The 19,180-nt window shown below is 43.6% G+C and overlaps 1 protein-coding gene across 1 annotated transcript in view; it reads right to left on the bottom strand.

Annotated features, from left to right (window-relative positions):
- The window catches only part of LOC124795117 (peptidoglycan-recognition protein SC1a/b-like), an 80,731-nt gene extending 71,411 nt beyond the window's left edge, over positions 1–9,320 (bottom strand). Inside the window, exon 1 of the mRNA XM_047258973.1 lies at positions 9,181–9,320. Within this exon, the coding sequence (XP_047114929.1) occupies positions 9,181–9,259 (79 nt within the window). The 5' untranslated portion in view covers positions 9,260–9,320. The remainder of the gene's footprint in view (positions 1–9,180) is intronic.
- Positions 9,321–19,180: the final 9,860 nt, after the last annotated feature.

Genomic DNA, 19,180 nt, shown 5'->3' with positions numbered 1-19,180 from the left:
ATCATTGTCGAATGGAACAGTTTTACCATCCACCAACACAGTAAGACCGTGAGCCTCGGCCGCACAGTGCCAGACTGGGACACACAGACTAGCACAGTACTAGAAGACAGTACTAGGCCAGCCTTTAGTGATCCACAAACTGTGTGACAAACTTACCTGAACACTGTATATAGGAAAGGACTCTGACTTGATTGCATGTCGCCCATCGCTTGCGACACCGTTGTAAATTCAAAGTTAAGTATCGTCAATCTTCTACACTCATGCTCTGGTGGGCGGCTTGCGGGTTTAAATCACCTCGGGGTATGACCATGCGGTGCATTTGACCTGCGGTCGTCGCACGGTGGCGCTGGCAGCAGTCCACATACGCAGAGGTGTGTTGGTGCATGTCGGAGTACGGTGCAGCGAGTAAGTGTGAAGACACCGCCACCCGGCTGGAAGCCCGAGAACTCTTCGCCAAGTGTGCAGACGTTTTCAGACGTGCTAATGGTGACAGTGTGTTGAAAATGGCTCAAAGAACACATATCGATGATGTTATGAGGAGTAGAATTCTAGGGCGACTGGAGGCTGGTCAGACACAGCAGGTCGTAACACGGGCCCTCCGTGTGCCACAAAGTGTGATCTCAAGATTATAGCAACGATTCCAGCAGACAGGAAACATGTCCAGGCGCTACAGTGTACAACACCACAAGAAGACCGATATCTCACCATCAGTACCCGCAGACGGCCACGGAGTACTGCAGGTAGCCTCGCTCGGGACTTTACCGCAGCCACTGGAACAGTTGTCTCCAGACACACAATCTACAGACGACTGAACAGACATGGTTTATTCGCCCGGAGACCTGCGAGGTGCATTCCACTGACCCCTGGTCACAGGAGAGCCCGTGACACTTGGTGTCAAGAACATAGTACACGGTCATTGGAACAGTGGTCCCAGGTTACGTTCAAGGACAACCAGATACCAACCTCTTAATGTCCTTGAAAGGGACCTGCATGGAGGTCGTGGTTTGATGCTGTGGGGTGGGACTATGATTGGTGCACGTACACCCCTGCATGTCTTTGACAGAGGAAGTGTAACAGGACAGGTGTATCGGGATGTCATTTTGCACCAGTATGTTCGCCTTTTCAGGGCTGCAGTGGGTCTCACTTTCCTCCTGATGGATGATAAAGCACAGCCCCACCGAGTTGCCATCATGGAGGAGTACCTTGAAACAGAAGGTATCAGGCGAATGGAGTGGCCTGCCTATTCTCCAGACCTAAACACCATGGGATGCTCTCGGTCGACGTATCGCTGCACGTCTCCAATTCAGGAGCTCCGACAGGCACTGGTGCAAGAATGGGAGGCTATACGCCAGCAGCTGCTCGACCACCTGATCCAGAGTATGCCAATCCGTTGTGCAGCCTGTGTACGTGTGCATGGTGATCATATCCCATATTGTTGTCGGGGTACATTAGCAGAAAACAGTTGCGTTTTGTAGCACATGTGTTTCGGGACGGTTTTCTTAAGTTATCACCAACACCGTGGACTTACAGATCTGTGTCGTGTGTGTTCCCTATGTGCCTATGCTATTAGCGCCAGTTTTGGGTAGTGCCATGTTGTGTGGCACCGCATTCTGCAGTTATCCTTAATTTATGAGCCTGAGTGTAAGTTGTAATAAAACTATTAATGTGATTTGCTTGAATTGTTGTATAGCATTCCGAGAACGCAGCACCCTTTAGGCACCCAATACGAGACGAGTGGGCAGGACCCCACAACTGAAAACAGTTATCATTAGCCATGGAAGAATCACTGGGGAGGCAGAATAATAAGGAACAGTGAAATGGTTCGACGAGGAATGCTCACTGGTAACCCATAGAGAATGAAGTGAGACAAAGAATGCTGCAAAGTAAAACAAGACTAGCAGCAAAAAACTATAGAGAGACGAAGAAAACAGCAGATGAAACGGCAATCTGAAAGGAGGAAGATAGCGCATTTGGACAAAATGTGGAATAATAATGAGAAACAAAAGTGCTGTCAAAGATCCACACCCTAGAGAAATGAAGAGAGGACACAAACCAAGAGCAGGCTTCTATATAGATAAGGCCTGGAACCTAATTGGAGATAAAAGCAAAGCTTGGAAAGACGGCAAGAGTAATTTGATGAGTTACTTGGTGGGAAGGGGGGAGGGGACAGAACTGGAATTAGAATCACAAACAGATAAGCAGGAAGTCGAATCACCAAACTTACAGGAAGTGAAGAATGCAATTAAAAACTTTAAGAATAATAATACGAGTCGAATTATTAAAATTTGGGGGAAAGAAGATGGAGACGGCTGTCAATGAATTAATAAAGGAAATATGGATAAAAGAAGAAATGCCTAAGGATTGAACTGTGGAAATAACCTCCCCTTTACACAACTATGGTGATGAGGCAGAGTGTAACCATGAACGAAGGAAGAGTTTAACGTCCCATCAACATCGAGGACATTAGAGACGGGACACAAGCTCGAATTGTGTCAAGGATGGGGAAGGAAATCGGTCGTGTACTTTTAGAGGAACCATCCCGGCATTTGCCTGGATCGACTTAGGGAAATTACGGAATACCTAAATCTCGATGGCTGTACGCTGGTTTGAAGAGTGCAACAATTACCGCTGTATTAATCTCTTAGATAAAACGTAAAAAGTGTTTAGTAAGATTTTAGCCCGTCGGCTAGAATTCCGCGTGGAAACGGTACTGGGGAATTATCAGGCTGGATTTAGGAGGCACAGATTCACAATGGACCAGATATTTTTATTGAGACAAGTGCTACAGAATTTTCATGACTATGACAAGCGTTAACTGCATTCGTTTTACGTTGAGTTTAAACTATCGTATGGCAGCCTAGACAAGAATAAGATCCTCCGCTAAAATAAGTGAGGCTGGCCGAAATGACAAAGAAAGCAACAGTGTGCAAGATCAGTATAGATCAAGAGTTGTCAGGAGAGTTCCATGTGCGGAGGAGGCTGTGCCAAGGAGATTTAATCTTTGCCCTACTTTTAACTTAGCACTAGAGAAGCTAATTCGGCAAATACCAACAAACCTAGTTGGAGCAGTATTTAACCGGCAGGTCCAGGTGGTGGCATACGCTGATGACACGGCACTAATCGCAAGAAATATCAGGGCTTGGAAGAATAATTATGCTACACTGGAAGGAACAGAGCGGAAATTAGGACTGGAAGTTAATATGGGGACAACGAAGTGTATGATGATGGGAGATCCTAGTGAGGGTGGCGGAGAGTCTTCCATAAAAATAAATGGAGATGTCTAAATACTTAGGCTCAATAATACGAGAAGAAACTGGTACACCTGCCTAATATCGTGTAGGGCCTCCGCGAGCACGCAGAAGTGCCGCAACACGACGTAGCATGGACTCGACTTATGTCAGGAGTAGTGCTGGAGGGAACTGACACCATGAATCCTGCAGGGCTATCCGTAATAGTACGAGGGGGTGGAGACCTCTTCTGAACAGCACGTTACAAGGCATTCCAGATATGCCCAATAATGTTCATTTCTGGGGAGTTCGGTGGCCATCAGAAGTGTTTAAACTCAGAAGAGTGTTCCTGGAGCACTCTGCAGCAATTCTAGACGTGTGGGTGTCGCATTGTCCTGGTGGATTTGCCCAAATCCGTCGGAATGCACAGTGGAAGTGAATGGATGCAGGTGATCAGACAGGATGTTTACGTTATGTGTCACTTGTCAATTGTACACGCCCCACACCGTTACAGAGCCTCCACCAGCTTGAACAGTCTCCTGCTGACATGCAGGGTCCATGGATTCATGAGGTTGTCTCCATTCCCGTTCTCGTCCATCCGCTCGATACAATTTGAAACGAGACTCGTCCGACCAGGCAACATGTTTCCTGTCATCAACAGTCCGCTGTCGGTGTTGACGGGCCCAAGCGACGTGTACAGGTTTGTGTCGTGCAGTCATCAAGGGTACATGAGTGGATTTACGGCTCCGAAAGTCCATATCGATGATGCTTCATTGACTGATTCGCACGCTGACATTTGTTGATGGCCCAGCATTGAAATCTGCAGCAATTTGAGTAGGGGTTACACTTTTGTCACGTAGAACGGTTGTCTTCAATCGTCGTTGGTCCCATTCTTGCAGGATCTTTTTCTGGCCTCAGCAGTGTCGGAGATTTGACGTTTTACCGGATTCCTAATATTCGTGGTACACTCGTGAAATGGTCGTAAGGGAAAATCCCCACTTCATCGCTACCTCGGAGATGCTGCGTCCCACCGCTCGTGCGCCGATTGCAGCACCACGTTCAAACTAACTTAAATCTTGATAACGGGCCATTTTAGCAGCAGTAACCGATCGAACAACTGCGACAGACACTTGTCTTATATAGGCGTTGCCGACCGCAGCGCCGTATTCTGCTGTTTACACATCTCTGTAGTGAATGCGCGTGCCGATACCAGTTTCTTTGGCGCTTCAGAACAGCAGCTCAGATCCAAGAAAGGCTAACAAGTGAAATCCCATGTTATTGTTCTTTGGAGAATATATTCAAGTCCAGAAATGGTAGCAGGAATACAAAAGGCCAAATATATTTTACTTACTTAAGAACTATAGTAATGTATGGATGGGAAGGCTGGGTGATGACCACAAAGGAGGAAGGCTGGTTATTGATAAGAATGATGAGGATGAGGTCTCATACTCCGAGGGACGTAGGGAACGATGCGGGAGACCCGCACCGCCGTACTAGGCAAGGTCCTAGCGGAGGTGGTTTGCCATTGCCTTCCTCCGACCGTAACGGGGACGAATGATGATGATAAAGACGACACAACAACACGCAGTCATCTCGAGGCAGGAAAATTCCCTGACCCCGCCGGGAATCGAACCCGGGACCCCGTGCACGGGAAGCGAGAACGCTACAGCAAGACCACGAGCTGTGGACAATTGAAAGGGAAAAGGAAGATTCTGAGAAAGATATTTGGGGCAGTGCGAGAGGTGAAAGCAGGAAAACAGGGACAAACACAGAACTACAGACATTCTTGGACACATGAATATCGTGGTGGATGTCATGGAAGGAAGAATAACATGGCCGGACACGTACAAAGAATGCCAGAAACTGGAAGTATTAAGAAAGCGTTTATAGAAAAGCCTGAAGGGAGAAGGAGGAGAGGAAGGCACAGGAAAAGGTGGCTTGAAGGTATAGAGGAAGACCTCAAAGCGCTGAGAGCCAGGGACTGTAGAAGGAATGCGATGGGCAAAGAAGAATGGAGGTAGGTGGCAATGGAAGCCAATGTTCTACGAGGACTGTAGCACCGACCAGTAAGTAGGTAATCACAGAAAAATGGATAAAAATTTAATGAACTCATCTGATTGCGTTGCCCATGGCTTTGGTCGTTTCTCAGTGTTGTATTCTTGATTCTTTTCCAGTATTTACAGCATTTGGTAACACATCGCTTGCGATATTTATCAAATATCGTCTTGTACCGCCATCGTCTAGCATGAAAATTTTTAATACTTCTCTCAGTTTCGACTGTTAAACGTCATCACCAGCAGAGTACGTTTCTCGATTTCGGTATGCGTGTGGATGCAAACATGTTTCATCTCACACTATATAACGCCAAAAATACAGAACGTCATAACTCAATATACATGTTTGTGTTTAAATTGAATGTAACTTCTGAAGTTCAAAAAATGGCTCTGAACACTATGGGACTTAACGTCTGAGGTCATCAGCCCCCTAGAACTTAGAACTACTTAAACCTAACTAATCTAAGGACATCACACACATCCATGCCCGAGGCAGGATTCGGACCTGCGACCGTAGCGGTCGCGCGGTTCCAGACTGTAGCGCCTAGAACCGCTCGGCCACCCCGGCCGGCTTCTGAAGGTCATTTCGTTTTATGACACGGTCTAGGTTCTGTGACAAGAAAAACTTCTTGCAGTGATTATTTGTAACAATCTAAATTGAGCGACAATAAGAGTTTTCGTAATAGCCGGTGGTGGTAAACCATGATTTTCGAATATATATCTTTACTAATTTAGCGGCCGCAACGTCTCTCGCGAAGACTGTACGGCCTGCAGAGATTTTTGTTATTAATCGAATTTTTATGTTGTTCACAAGCTGCAACTCCTTCTAAGCTATTCATGCTAATTAAGGCCATATAAGCATGGTCTTTTCCGAAAGTATATCTGACCAAAAATAGTGAAAACGTGTATTTTTAAATTTCTAACTGAGAAGCCAAACTTAGATTTTCTTAAATTCAGCTTTAAAAATGCTTTCACAGTAAAATATTTTCATAAAAAATTTCATCCCCAATTTAACCCTCTTAGGGTTCAATTTCCAAATCACTGAAACAAGTATTTTTTTGTTTGTAACCGAGAAGTAAAATGCCAATGTTCGTAGATGTAGCTTTAAAAATACTTCAGCAATTTTTTAAATAATGATATATTTTCAAAAAATCTGCCACTATTTTACCCCCATAGTGTTTCTTTGTTTCTGACCGAGAAATCAAATACCGATTTTCGTATCTATAGCTTCAAAATTGCCTTAACAGCGACATGTTTCAAAAATAAACCTTCATACCCTATTACACCGCTTTAGGGTTGGAATTACGTAAAATCTCTTTTTAAACGACGCCTACAGTACATAATCCACACCGTCTCCAAATTTCAAGTTTGTGTCTTATAGCGGTTTGTGCTAGGCGGTGATGTATCAGTCAGTCAGTCAGGACATTCCCTTCAAACACAGAGATTATGGCGGTTCGAAATGATGAACACGTACGTGGAAAGACGCGTTCGTGCTGCCAGAAATGAGAAAAAATACGCATACGTTTACATGTCAAAAATACTTCTCATTCTGCGGCCTTGTACACGTGAAAACCGGTTTGCACCGGAGCGACCATACTCGTAGTCGAGCGATCTGCAAGGAACCAGCATTCCTTTTGGAGCAAACAGTAAACAAGCGCAAGCAAACATTATTCGACCTGGTTCGGTCCGCATTCGTATATACTTGTTCGTGTTCCGCTAGCTATGAGGTCTTTCAGTGAACCATCAAACGAAGCTCGCGAGCGATTCGCATGGGCGCTCGCAGCCTGGAAAACTTCGTGTTATTTTGCGGATGAACTGCTTTTGTTATCGACGTTAGTCAACCGTAAACGCCGGAGAAACTCGGATAAGGAGAGGAAGGGAAAGGCCCTCCACTGAGGAAAACGAACAGAAACACTGCTTTCTGAGACCGTAGATTAAAACGACTGAAAGGAGAAACAGTCTCCTCATTTACACTCTCGCAAAGTCATAGTCTGCAGACATTGTTCACCATTGCAGTACTACTAACGAGGAAAACATAGCGTTTACTATAACTCGATTTCCCAGAAAGTTCGCTCGGTGGAAGAGGGGTCAAAATAAGCGGACGGGTCTCGGGCTATCTGTCGATACTCGACCGATTCTGAAAAAATGACTATCGAAGTTTTCGACATACTTTATGTGCCTTTTACCGACGAGACAGAAGAAGCGGTGGCTTAGTGCCTAGAGTCGCGGCTTCATGCTTTCGCCCCTCGTATTTGAAACCCGATTCTTGTTTTTATTTTTGTTTTTCTTTTACCTGCCCTAGTCCGTAGATTACTACATGTATTCCAATGTATGTAGAAATAATGTTGTCCGAATTCGTCTACTAATTGTGTGTCTAATGCATGAATAAGAAAAACAAAAAGCCAATAAATGGGTGGAAAAATTATTTGAAATTGTTATCGGTGGAATTCCGCTGATGCAACTTCATTCGTAATCCATAGCAAGCGCCAGTTTTCGGAGAAGTGATCCGTTATGCATGGTCTGACGCGAAATTATTACGAACGCGTGAAATCTTCGGCAATGATAACGCCGTTTCTTTCCCGAGTGGATTTTTACGAAGAAATGTCTCTGTGCAAACCTGCCTTCCTGCGATGCTCATAGTGGTCGGAATTCCTGCATTTCGAATGTTTCTACGGTCGTTATAATCCAAGGGAAAGCAGAACATCCTCCTGGAGACTAAACATAAGAATATAATATAAGGATTAAGAATTGCTATAAGAATGAAATACAAGAATATGAATATTTAAAAAAACTGCGCGACCAGTACGGCTGAGCTTGTCGACTGCTAAAACAACGTCGAAAACTTTGACGATCGTTCTCTTAGAAACGATCGACAACTAAGGATAAGCCGAGATACGTGTTCGTTTTGTTTTGGCTCGTCTTTCGCCAAGCGAAGTTCCTGAGAAATCGGATTACGAACTTGCTGTGTTCTCGTTAGTGAACCAGTTTTACTGATGAGTGCACATATTGATTTTAAATACTGTGATTTATTATTCTTGTACTTTATGCTAATGCAATGTATTACACATTATCTAAAGAAATTGTCATATTAAAATATTTTGTATATCTTATTGTTTTATTATTATATCCTATGCAACTGTGGCACAATACAAGTGCTAGTGACAGCCAATTATATTTTGGTGGGAAGGGGGTGAAAAGAGGAAGGGACAATAAGAAACTGTGAACCCCATTGGACACAACCCTGCATCTGTGCTTGTTACAGCTACCGGATGGTTATAACTAGTGCAGCAACTCACGGGGTTCCACTCTGAGCTGTAACTATCGTATGACAGCGAAACATGATAAATATGCTAATGCGTTAATGCGGGACCGATTTACACTGGGAAAAAATTTGCTTCAATTTTAGCTGCCAGGTACAAATTGAGCGCTGTACAGCAGCTTCCGACGTCTCCAGTGTTCACATTAAACGAATTGTGTAATCGTCGGTTAATAACAAAACCAACGTTATGGCTTTCTCACTTGTTAGACCTTTTCTGCCCGCTTCTCGTTCATTAATCCATGACATATGGAAATATTTCAATAAGTCTTTCTTGCATTCACAGCGCCAGATTTGCACCTGGTGACCAAAACTGGAACTATTTTCTTGCCTGCGTAAATTGGTTCCACATTAATACCTTAGAATATCTACCAAGTTTTGCTGCCATACGATAATTACAGCCCACATTTTTCCTCTGTGAGTAGCTGCATTTTAATTAAAATCACACGGTACAAGCGGAGCGAGTCGTAGTGAACGCTGGCGTTTATCTGCGAGCGCTCGTAATTCTCTTTTCGTTCCGGTGTAAATGCGGCCTATAACGCTTGCAAAATGCGACTGGCTATAAACTGCTGTGTGTACTTGCCATGATGCTCCTGGCCCTCTACGGCTAGCGCGGTCTCCGCATGTTTATCTTGCCCCCCTACCGCCTCGGAGATGCGCATCCTTGCGACTGACGCCAGAAGCTCACTGGAAACAGTTGAGCGAGCGCCCGCCACTTCCCCTCCCTCCGATCAGGTGGTGGGGAGTCGGTGCGCAATTCCCGCTGATTCGCACTGCACAAACAAAACAAGCGGCATACGTCAGCGCGGAGGGGACTTCCCTTCTCTGCCCTCTGCCGGCCTCGTCACGACTCTCTTCCTCGTGTCAAAGCCGGGGTACAGCGCCAAAAATAAGAGAGAGGATGAAGGCTGCAGAAACAGTGACGACGCACTATTTCAGACAAAATACTAGTCGCTTCCTTAAAAGACGCCATTAGTTACTATGGCGCTCTGTAGAAGCTGTAGATGTTGTACTACCTCTTAAAGGAGCCCTGCAGCGTGGTGTGTATGTGCCTCTTGCGTTGTGCGGAATCAGAGCAGTAAGGCTCGATTCACACGGTGGGCAACGTCACGTCAACGTCAGTGACATCACACACCGTCAAAAATCCACTTGCATTCACACTGGACGGAACGTCAAGCGACGGAAAAACTTCAACCACGTTTTGGCGCGTTATTGGAAACTCGCAGAAGTGTTCACGAGAGAGGATGGCGGACATTATATTTAGTCTTGATGAACTTGCTACGATTGCAATTGCTTTAGATGATGAGGAAAGAGAGCGGAAATTGGCAAGGCAATCAAAACGAACGTGGGTGAAGAAAATGATTGTCAAGAGAATGTGTGAAGGCGAATATCACACATTGTATAGAGAGCTGGAAGAAGAGGAGACGTCATTTTGTAAATATTTACGAATGTCGAGACAGCATTTTTTTTAATTTGCTGTCTTTGATAAGCAGCAGCATCAAGAAAGCAGACACAAACATGCGCCGTGCAATTTCTCCACGAGAAAAACTAATGGTTTGTTTGAGGTGAGTCTGATGCTTCAGCTTTACCAATTCCTTTGAGGGTTCCTGTTCCGTAACTTAACGTATTTTATAGAACAGAATATTTATTGTAATCTGCACACTATCAACAAATTGATCTATAGGCTACACATTCACAATTTATGGCCCCTTGTTATGTAGATCTAAATCTGCTACAGTTCGTCCTCCATAAACTTTGGCACTGCAGAGCACCAACTGCACACTGTATATGAGTGTGGAACAACGAACTTTTTACTGCAGTTGTACTTAAATAAGCTGTATCCATACGAAATGTTGAGTGAGGCTCAGTACCAGAAAGTATGTAAATATATGCTATACATAAGTAAACTACTAGCCAAAATGACTACGTGGCATAGAATACTCGTATTTGCTTCGGAATGATAAGTATTACATATAAACATGGTCGAAATAAACTTTCACGAATCGCGAATAATTGTGAATTTGGAAAGCAGGAAGGCTCTAACCTCTGCTAAGCGTTTTCACCTCCTAATCGTGAGAACATACACACATAAATAGATGCAGGTGCGATGTTATACATCTAAATACTTTATATACAAAATAAATATAGTCTGCAGTAGGCCTACAATATTCATACAGTTATTTACCTGGGCGACCGATAACCAATCCAATTTTCTTCCATCATCATCATCATCAGTTATATGCTTTATTAGCAGGTCCTTTGCCTCTCCATTTTCTGCGATCCATTGCTTCCTTCTTAAGGCTGCTGTATGTTGTACCGTCCATCATGTCATGCAATATCTGGAATCTCTTCCTTCCTCGCTTCCTTTTGTCCTTCTACATAACCTTCTAAAACTGTTTTTATCAGTCCGTTATTCTTTCTTAATATATGCCCAATCCAATTTCTTTTTCTTCTCTTTATTACATCTAGTAACTGTCTTTTCTCTCCCACTCTTCTCAGTACCTCTTCATTTTTTACTCTGTCCATCCAACTTATTCTTTCCATCTTCCGCCAAGTCCAGGTCTCAAAAGCCTCCAGCCTTTCTTGCATATTTCTTCTTTAAACAAAGTGTCGCTGTATTTTTTGCAGCTCGTGTCATGCAACTCCACATTTTGGCAAACAAGTTCGATTAACTTCTCGTCGTTCATGTTTATATAAAAAAAATTTATAACTAAAAATTCATTAGATATTTTCGATGTGGAGAACACTGCTAGCAGAATCAAACTCGTGCCATGCGAGCAGCTGCAGAACAGACAGAAAAGTAACAGCCAATAGTAAGCAATTCGCCAACCAAGTGACCCCCACCGTCAACGTCAAACTATTCTTTCGAAGTATACTGGCCGGCGGGTAAACGTACGTTGACGTGACGTTGCCCACAGTGTGAACCTCGCCATTTGAAAGCATTGGACGAATTTTTGACGTCACGTGACCCGCGTTGACGTTGACGTGACGTTGCCCACCGCGTGAATCGAGCCGTAGAAACGTGGACGAGGAGACAGTACAGCAGAAAGGAGCTACCGCGTTTGAATGTGTCCTCGGCCACACCGTGAATGAAGTTCCCCAATTTGTTGGTGTATCAACGTGGACTGCCCAACGTCTCTAAAAGACATGGTATACGTTGAGATGAAAAAAGTCACGAGATATCTCCTGATATCGTATCAGATCTCCTTTTGCCCTATGTAGTGCAGCAGCTCGACGTGGCATGGACTCAACAATCGTTGGAAGTCCCCTGCAGAAATTCTGAGCCATGCTACCTCTACAGCCATCCATAATTGTGGAGGCATTGCTAGTGCCGAATTTTGTATACAGGGTGAAAAGTATTTAAACCGACAAACTCTGGGAGGTTGTAGGGGACATCAAAACAAATATTTTTCCCTAAAGTCATTTTTTCCTATGAGGAGTATTTAAACCAGTACATGAAGATTTCTCTGGCGGCAAATTAATTATAGCAACAAACACTTTTCCATTTTTTTTTGACCTAGAGACAACTCATTAACACAACCCAATTTCAATAACAGTAGATTTTCAAAAATGTCTCCATTGACACGTAAACAAAAGTTACACTGTCGGATCATGTTCTGACTGACACGGGCAAAAACCCCAGGAGTATCTTGAATTGTTCCTGCTGCTGCTACTATCAGGGCAACCAGATCCTCTTCTGATGCAACAGGAGTTGCGTAAACAAGGTTGCGCATCTCTCCCCACATAAAAAAAGTCCAGAGGGGACATATCTGGGGACCGAGTAGGCCATGGTACATGACCACCTCTGCCAATCAACGTTTCTGGGAACCGTCGGTCCAGGAATCGACGCACACGACGACTGAAATGTGCCGGCGCCCCGTCATGTTGGAACCACATGCATTGTCTTGTAGGGAGCGGGACGTCCTCCAGCAATTCTGGCAATGCTCTGGTGAGAAAATTGTAATAGTGCCTGCCATTTAATGGCCTACGTAGCAGATACGGCCCAATTAAACAGTCCCCAACAACACCGATCCACACATTAACGACAAACCGCACTTGATGAGCGCTAGTAACTGTGGCATGTGGGTTATCCTCACTCCAGACATGCGAATTGTGCATGTTGAAGACTCCATCACGCCCGAACGTTGCTTCATCGGTAAACAACACAGAGGATGGAAATGTAGGATGCATTTCACACTGTTCCAGGCACCACTGCGAAAACTGTGCTCTGGGTGGATAATCAACTGGTTCCAGGTTGTGGACACGCTGTAACTGAAATGGACTTAACAATTGCTCTCGAAGGACTGTTCTTACATTCATCTGATTCGTCCCCATGTTACGTGCAATTGAACGAGTGAAAGATCCCGCCCCACATGCTGCAAGACAGCTTCCTCAAATTGCAGGGTTCATACCGTGCGACGGCGTCCCTGTCCAGGTAATCTGCTAAATGATCCGGTCTCACGCAGACGTTGGTACATAGCAGCAAAGGTCGTATGAGACGGGATACGGCGATTAGGATATTGTTGTTGATAAACCTGCTGTGCAGCTCGTCCGTTGTGGTGCGCTACATAGTGCGCACCAACCATATCAGTGTACTCACTCCAGGTGTATCGCTCCATTAGTAAACAGAAACAGTACACTACTACACTGGTGGACAGCAGTTGCCTACAACTGAAGAGCGTAATACGCCCTCTAACATCTGAAGAGCGTAATACGGCCTCCACCGGTTTAAATAATCCTCATAGGAAAAAATGGCATTAGGGAAAAACATTTGTTTTGATGTCCTCTACAACCTCCCACAGTTTGTCGGCTTAAATACTTTTCACCCTGCATGCACCGATGTCTCGCTTATGTCTCACAAGTGTTCAATTGGATTCGTGTCGGGCGATCTGGGAGGCCAAATCCTTCGCTCGAACTGTCCAGAATATTCTTCAAACCAATCGCGAACAGCTGTGGCCTGCTGACATTTCGCATTGTCATTCATAAAAATTCCGTTGTTGTTTGGGAACAAGAAGTCCATGAATGGCTGAAAATGGTCTCCAAGCATCCGGACATAACCACTGCCAGTCAATAATCGATTCATTTCGGCCAGAGGACCCAGCCCACACCATCATGGAGTCACCACCATCTTGCACAGTGCCTTATTGGCAACTTTGGTCATGGCTTCGTGGTGTCTGCGCTACGCTCGAAACTTACCATCGACTCTTACCAACTGAAATCGCGACTTATATGACCAGGTCACAGTTTTTCAATCGTCTGGGGTCCAACCGATATGGTCAAAAGCCCAACAGAGGTGCTGCAGGCGATGTGCTGCTAGCAAAAGCACTCGAATCGGTCGTTTGCTGCCTTAGCCCATTAATGCCAAATTTCACCACATTGTCCTAATGGACACGTTCGTTGTACGTCCCACATTGATTTCTGTGGTTATTTCATGCAGTGTTGCCTGTTAGTTACTACTGACAACACTACGCAAACGCCGATGCTCTCGGTCGTTAAGTAAAACCCGTCGGCCACTGCGTTGTCCTTAGCGAAAGGTGATGCCTGAAATTTGGTATTCTCGGCACACTCTTGACACTGTGGAATTGAGTTCCCTAACGATTTCTGAAACAGAATGTTCCATACGTCTAGCTCCAACTACTATTCGGCGTTCAAAGTCTGTTAACTACATTCGTGCGGGCATAATCCTATCGGAAACCTTTTTACATCAATCATCTGAGTACAAATGACAAATCCGCTTTTTAATTATTTATTTTTTTAAATTTTTAAAAATTCTTTTCCTTTCCAGTTCCCGCTGCTTGAGAGATTTTTTAAGTTTTATTCCGCCAATGCACGGCCTTTTCACACCTTTTGTGCACAATAGTACTACCATCTGTTTATGTATAAATCGCTAACCCATGACTTTTGTCACCTCAGTGTACCTCTTACAGCCATGGGCGTCCGAATAATTTTTTTCGAGAAGGGGCAAGATTCTAAAACCACCATTTTTGACAAAATTTACAGAAAATGTATAAAACTTATTGCATCTGACACTTTCAATACTTATCCAGTCAATATTTCGGAAGGAGATTATTTTCATACTTCTGTATACCCTCTAATGGCATGACCTAACTTTCAGTAACTAAAGTAGGATTATGGAATTACGGTACGACACTTTCGACACAGTTTAATTAAAAAGACGTAAGTAACGTTCCCTCTCAATAATAACTGCAAAGAAGACTGCTAATCTTACACCGTTGTTGTTATTGTGGTCTTCAGTCCTGAGACTGGTTTGATGCAACTCTCCATGCTACTCTATCCTGTGCAAGCTTCTTCATCTCCCAGTACCAACTGCAGCCTACATCCTTCTGAATCTGCTTAGTGTATTTATCTCTTGGTCTCCCTCTACGATTTTTACCCTCCACGCTGCCCTCAAATACTAAATTGGTGATCCCTTGATGCCTCAGAACATGTCCTACCAACCGATCCCTTCTTCTAGTCAAGTTGTGCCACAAACTCCTCTTCTCCCCAATTCTATTCAATACCTCCTCATTAGTTATGTGATCCACCCATCTAATCTTCAGCATTCTTCTGTAGCACCACATTTCGAAAGCTTCTATTCTCTTCTTGTCCAAAATATTTATCGTCCATGTTTCACTTCCATACAAGGCCACATTCCATACAAATACTTTCAGAAACGACTTACTGACTCTTAAATCTATACTCGATGTTAACAAATTTCTCTTCTTCAGAAACGCTTTCCTTGTCATTGCCAGTCTACATTTTATATCCTCTCTACTTCGACCATCATCAATTATTTTGCTCCCCAAATAGCAAAACTCCTTTACTACTTTAAGTGTCTCATTTCCCAATCTAATTCCCTCAGCATCACCCGACTTAATTCGACTACATTCCATTATCCTCGTTTTGCTTTTGTTGATGTTCATCTTATACCCTCCTTTCAAGACACTGTCCATTCCGTTCAACTGCTCTTCCAAGTCCTTTGCTGTCTCTGACAGAAATACAATGTCATCGGCGAACCTCAAAGTTTTTATTTCTATTCCATGGATTTTAATACCTACTCCGAATTTTTCTTTTGTTTCCTTTACTGCTTGCTCAATATACAAATTGAATATCATCGGGGATAGGCTACAACTCTGTCTCACTCCCTTCCTAACTACTGCTTCCCTTTCATGTCCCTCGACTCTTATAACTGCCATCTGGTTTCTGTACAAATTGTAAATAGCGTTTCGCTTCCTGTATTTTACCCCTGCCACCTTTAGAATTTGAAAGACAGTGTCCCAGTCAACATTGTCAAAAGCTTTCTCTAAGTCTGCCACCGAACTTCAATAATTCCCACTATATCTAAATTTAACCTATCCAGTTCCCTCTTTAAATTTTCTAACCTACCTGCCCGATTAAGGGATCTGACATTCCACGCTCCAATCCGTAGAACGCCAATTTTCTTTCTCCGGATAACGACGTCCTCTTGAGTTGTCCCTGCCCGCAGATCCGAATGGGGGACTATTTTACCTCCGGAATATTTTACCCAAGAGGACGCCATCATAATTTAACCATACAGTAAAGCTGCATGCCCTCGGGAAAAAAATCAGCCTTTCGCAGTACCAGCACAGCAAGACCGTTTTGGTTAATGTTACAAGGCCAGATCAGTCAATCATCCAGACTGCTGCCACTGTAACTACTGAAAAGGCTGCTGCCCCTCTTCAGGAACCACACGATTGACTGGCCTCTCAACAGTACCCCTCCATTGTGGTTGCACCTACAGTACGGCTATCTGTATTGCTGAGGCATGCAGGCATCCCCACCAACGGCAAGGTCCATGGGTCATGGGGGGGATCTTACACCACGATAACTAAAATCCACAGTAATTATTATAACTGCGAGGAATGGCAGAGCAAACAGGTTAGGCTTCACGGGGTGATGGGGCGTTTCCCGCGCGATTCCGTCACCACATACCTTCCAAGACCCTAATGGCCACTTTGCCCCGCTCTCCCCTATCTGAGTATCTTTACTAGTCTGTGAAAATGTATTTCGCCTTTTTTATTTAACGGTCTGCAATGACATTCTCATATCACAAAATTCTGCATGAGTCTAGTTAGGAACTGAAACTAGAAAACTTCACAAAAATGTTTTCATTCACTCACCAACAGTATTAGGTTTACACTGAAAATTGAAAATCCGAAAGCGAAAAGAAAACAGGTCACTTAAGCAAATGCCGTTGATTTTCAACAAACACAAATAAAAAATGTCAAAAATACTCTTCTGCCATCTGAAAACTTTTTTTACCTTAACTTCACATCAGACCGTGTTAATGGTTGTTTCATGCCTTCTAATTTTTAGTGTTGTTCAGCATAATAAAAGCTGATTCGGTGTAGCATATAATGAAAGTTGAAAAACATGTGTTCTGAAAGCTACATTTATTTGGGTGAAGAGTAACTCAGTGAGAGCATTCGACGAGATGACTACAGGAAACTTTAAAAAACATCCATCGAATTGATTGTTACAAGCTACTTTTATCATCCACGAACTGATCCAAAATGGTCCTTATATATCCAGTTTGACACACTGTCGTGCACCGATGGCAGCTAGGGTTTATTCGTAATTCTATGACTTGACGTTGCGCTGTCTTGGGCCCCCTGTAGTTTGTGCAGGTACTAACTCCTGGAGAGCACATGTCTTCGATCTGGAAATTTCATCATTCATCTCTTCTAGTGCAGAAAACCGTTGTTCTTCCTTTCGAATGATGTAATGGTCGATAGGTGCAGCGTAAACATTCTTTAGCGTCTACTACACTCCATCTGTCGAGTAAAACTGAGTGCTTTCTCAGCAAGCCTTGGTAAGTCTTATTCGTTCTCGACTAATAATACAGTATAATTAACGATCGTCAGTTGGGGAAGAGAGTGTCCTTATGGGAAATGGATGTTGGGCAAGTGAGCTCCGGCGATGTTAATACTGTGTAAGCGAACTGTAGCTCGATAAGGGCTGTGTGAGGAAGTGACATACAGAAGTTGGAGGCTCTATTTCGGCAACATTGTTATAAGAGTAACGTTGCCGCAATGGCCACAGCGACAAGAAGACGAGGTTATTTCCCGCGAACGACCTGACAACTAAAACCAAGTTATGTAGCACTTGCTATAGCCGCAATGTTTTCCTTTGCATTCGGCAGTTCTAAGTCTGCTATTTAGTAGAATTTCTACCAGTCACTTCTGAAAACAGCTGAAAATTCTCTAATGAACAATAAGCCTGTATTGCAGATTTCAGGAGGGGGCGCTGTCCCGTCCACCCCTTCCCCACCCCTTATGGAAGCCAGCGCTCACGACCCACTGTATGAAGAAACGGAATGTCGACCAATAGGACTCAGGAATCTCATCAAAGGTCTTTGCTCACAACGGCACATAAAGCTTCACATTTCAAATGGACGAAGCATCGCTGAAACTGGATTGAAATGCTGTAGCTAGAGAGGAGACAGGAGTGGTAAGATGCTGGGCAAAAAAAAAAGATTTGAACCAGAAATGGCTATTTATTTATTTAAAAATGGTACTGCAGATATGTGTGTATTTCTTTAGCATGTCTTCAGTAAGACTGAGGAACTTCAATAAATGAAAACAAATGAACAGCACATTTTTAGAATTAGAAACTGAACAATTTAGCTGAAGATAGTAAACTTTCAAGCTTCATTCCACTCTGGTGGTTGTGTCTATCAAGACAATATTAACTAAAACAAAGAGGAAAACATTTCCATTAGCAGAAGTTACTCACCAATATACTACAATAAGTACACGTATAGTTATCAGCTCATAGCAGGTAATGAGCGACAGTTAAAGAACACTATAAGACAAATGAGCAACCATGACAGATGTGCAGATAAATTTAAGAAACAACGATCAACTAGTTTCAATTAACGGTAATATAGTTAACATTCCGCGCCCGCAAGCTAGCCCAAATAATACTTCTACGTCATAAATCAGGCTCCAATCCAGTAAAAAAGAACATCTGTAAAACAAACAAAAAAAAAACAGAAATCCTCGGCAGTGTACACAGCTTGCCTTTTTTTTTTTTTAGTCTATACAAAGGCGTAGAAATATAATTCGAAGCAAAGTGCCCAGACGGCTTCAATTAAGATAGGAGAACTGAACTTGCTTTTTTGCTGAGTACACACTACAGATACAACTCAAATTTTCCACGAATTATGAGCAGAACACAAAGGCAACAGACAGAAATAATCGCGAAACAAATCAAAATCGACTAAATAACGGTAGGCTCCTGTTACCAACGCTGGGGTTATCTGGAACATTGAATACGCTCTAAGGAGAGAAAAAAAAAAGGCACCAAGAAGGATATCGGTAAATGTGCGTACATGTACAGACAAACAAATGAGTAAAAAAGAACTCCGTCTTCAGGCCACAAGTGGCCCATCCGGACCATCTGACCGCCGTGTCATCCTCAGATAAGGATGCGGATAGGAGCGTGTAGTCAGCACACCGCTCTCCCGGTCGTTACGATGGCTTTCTTTTTTTCCGGAACCGCTACTATTCTATCTAGTAGCTCCTCAATCGGCATCACAAGTCTGAGTGCACCCCGAAAAA

This window comes from Schistocerca piceifrons, chromosome 4 (assembly GCF_021461385.2).
Source record: "Schistocerca piceifrons isolate TAMUIC-IGC-003096 chromosome 4, iqSchPice1.1, whole genome shotgun sequence".
Classification (NCBI taxonomy): domain Eukaryota; kingdom Metazoa; phylum Arthropoda; class Insecta; order Orthoptera; family Acrididae; genus Schistocerca; species Schistocerca piceifrons.
Note: the sequence above shows the minus strand (reverse complement) of the source record. Positions and strands in the feature narration are given on the sequence as shown.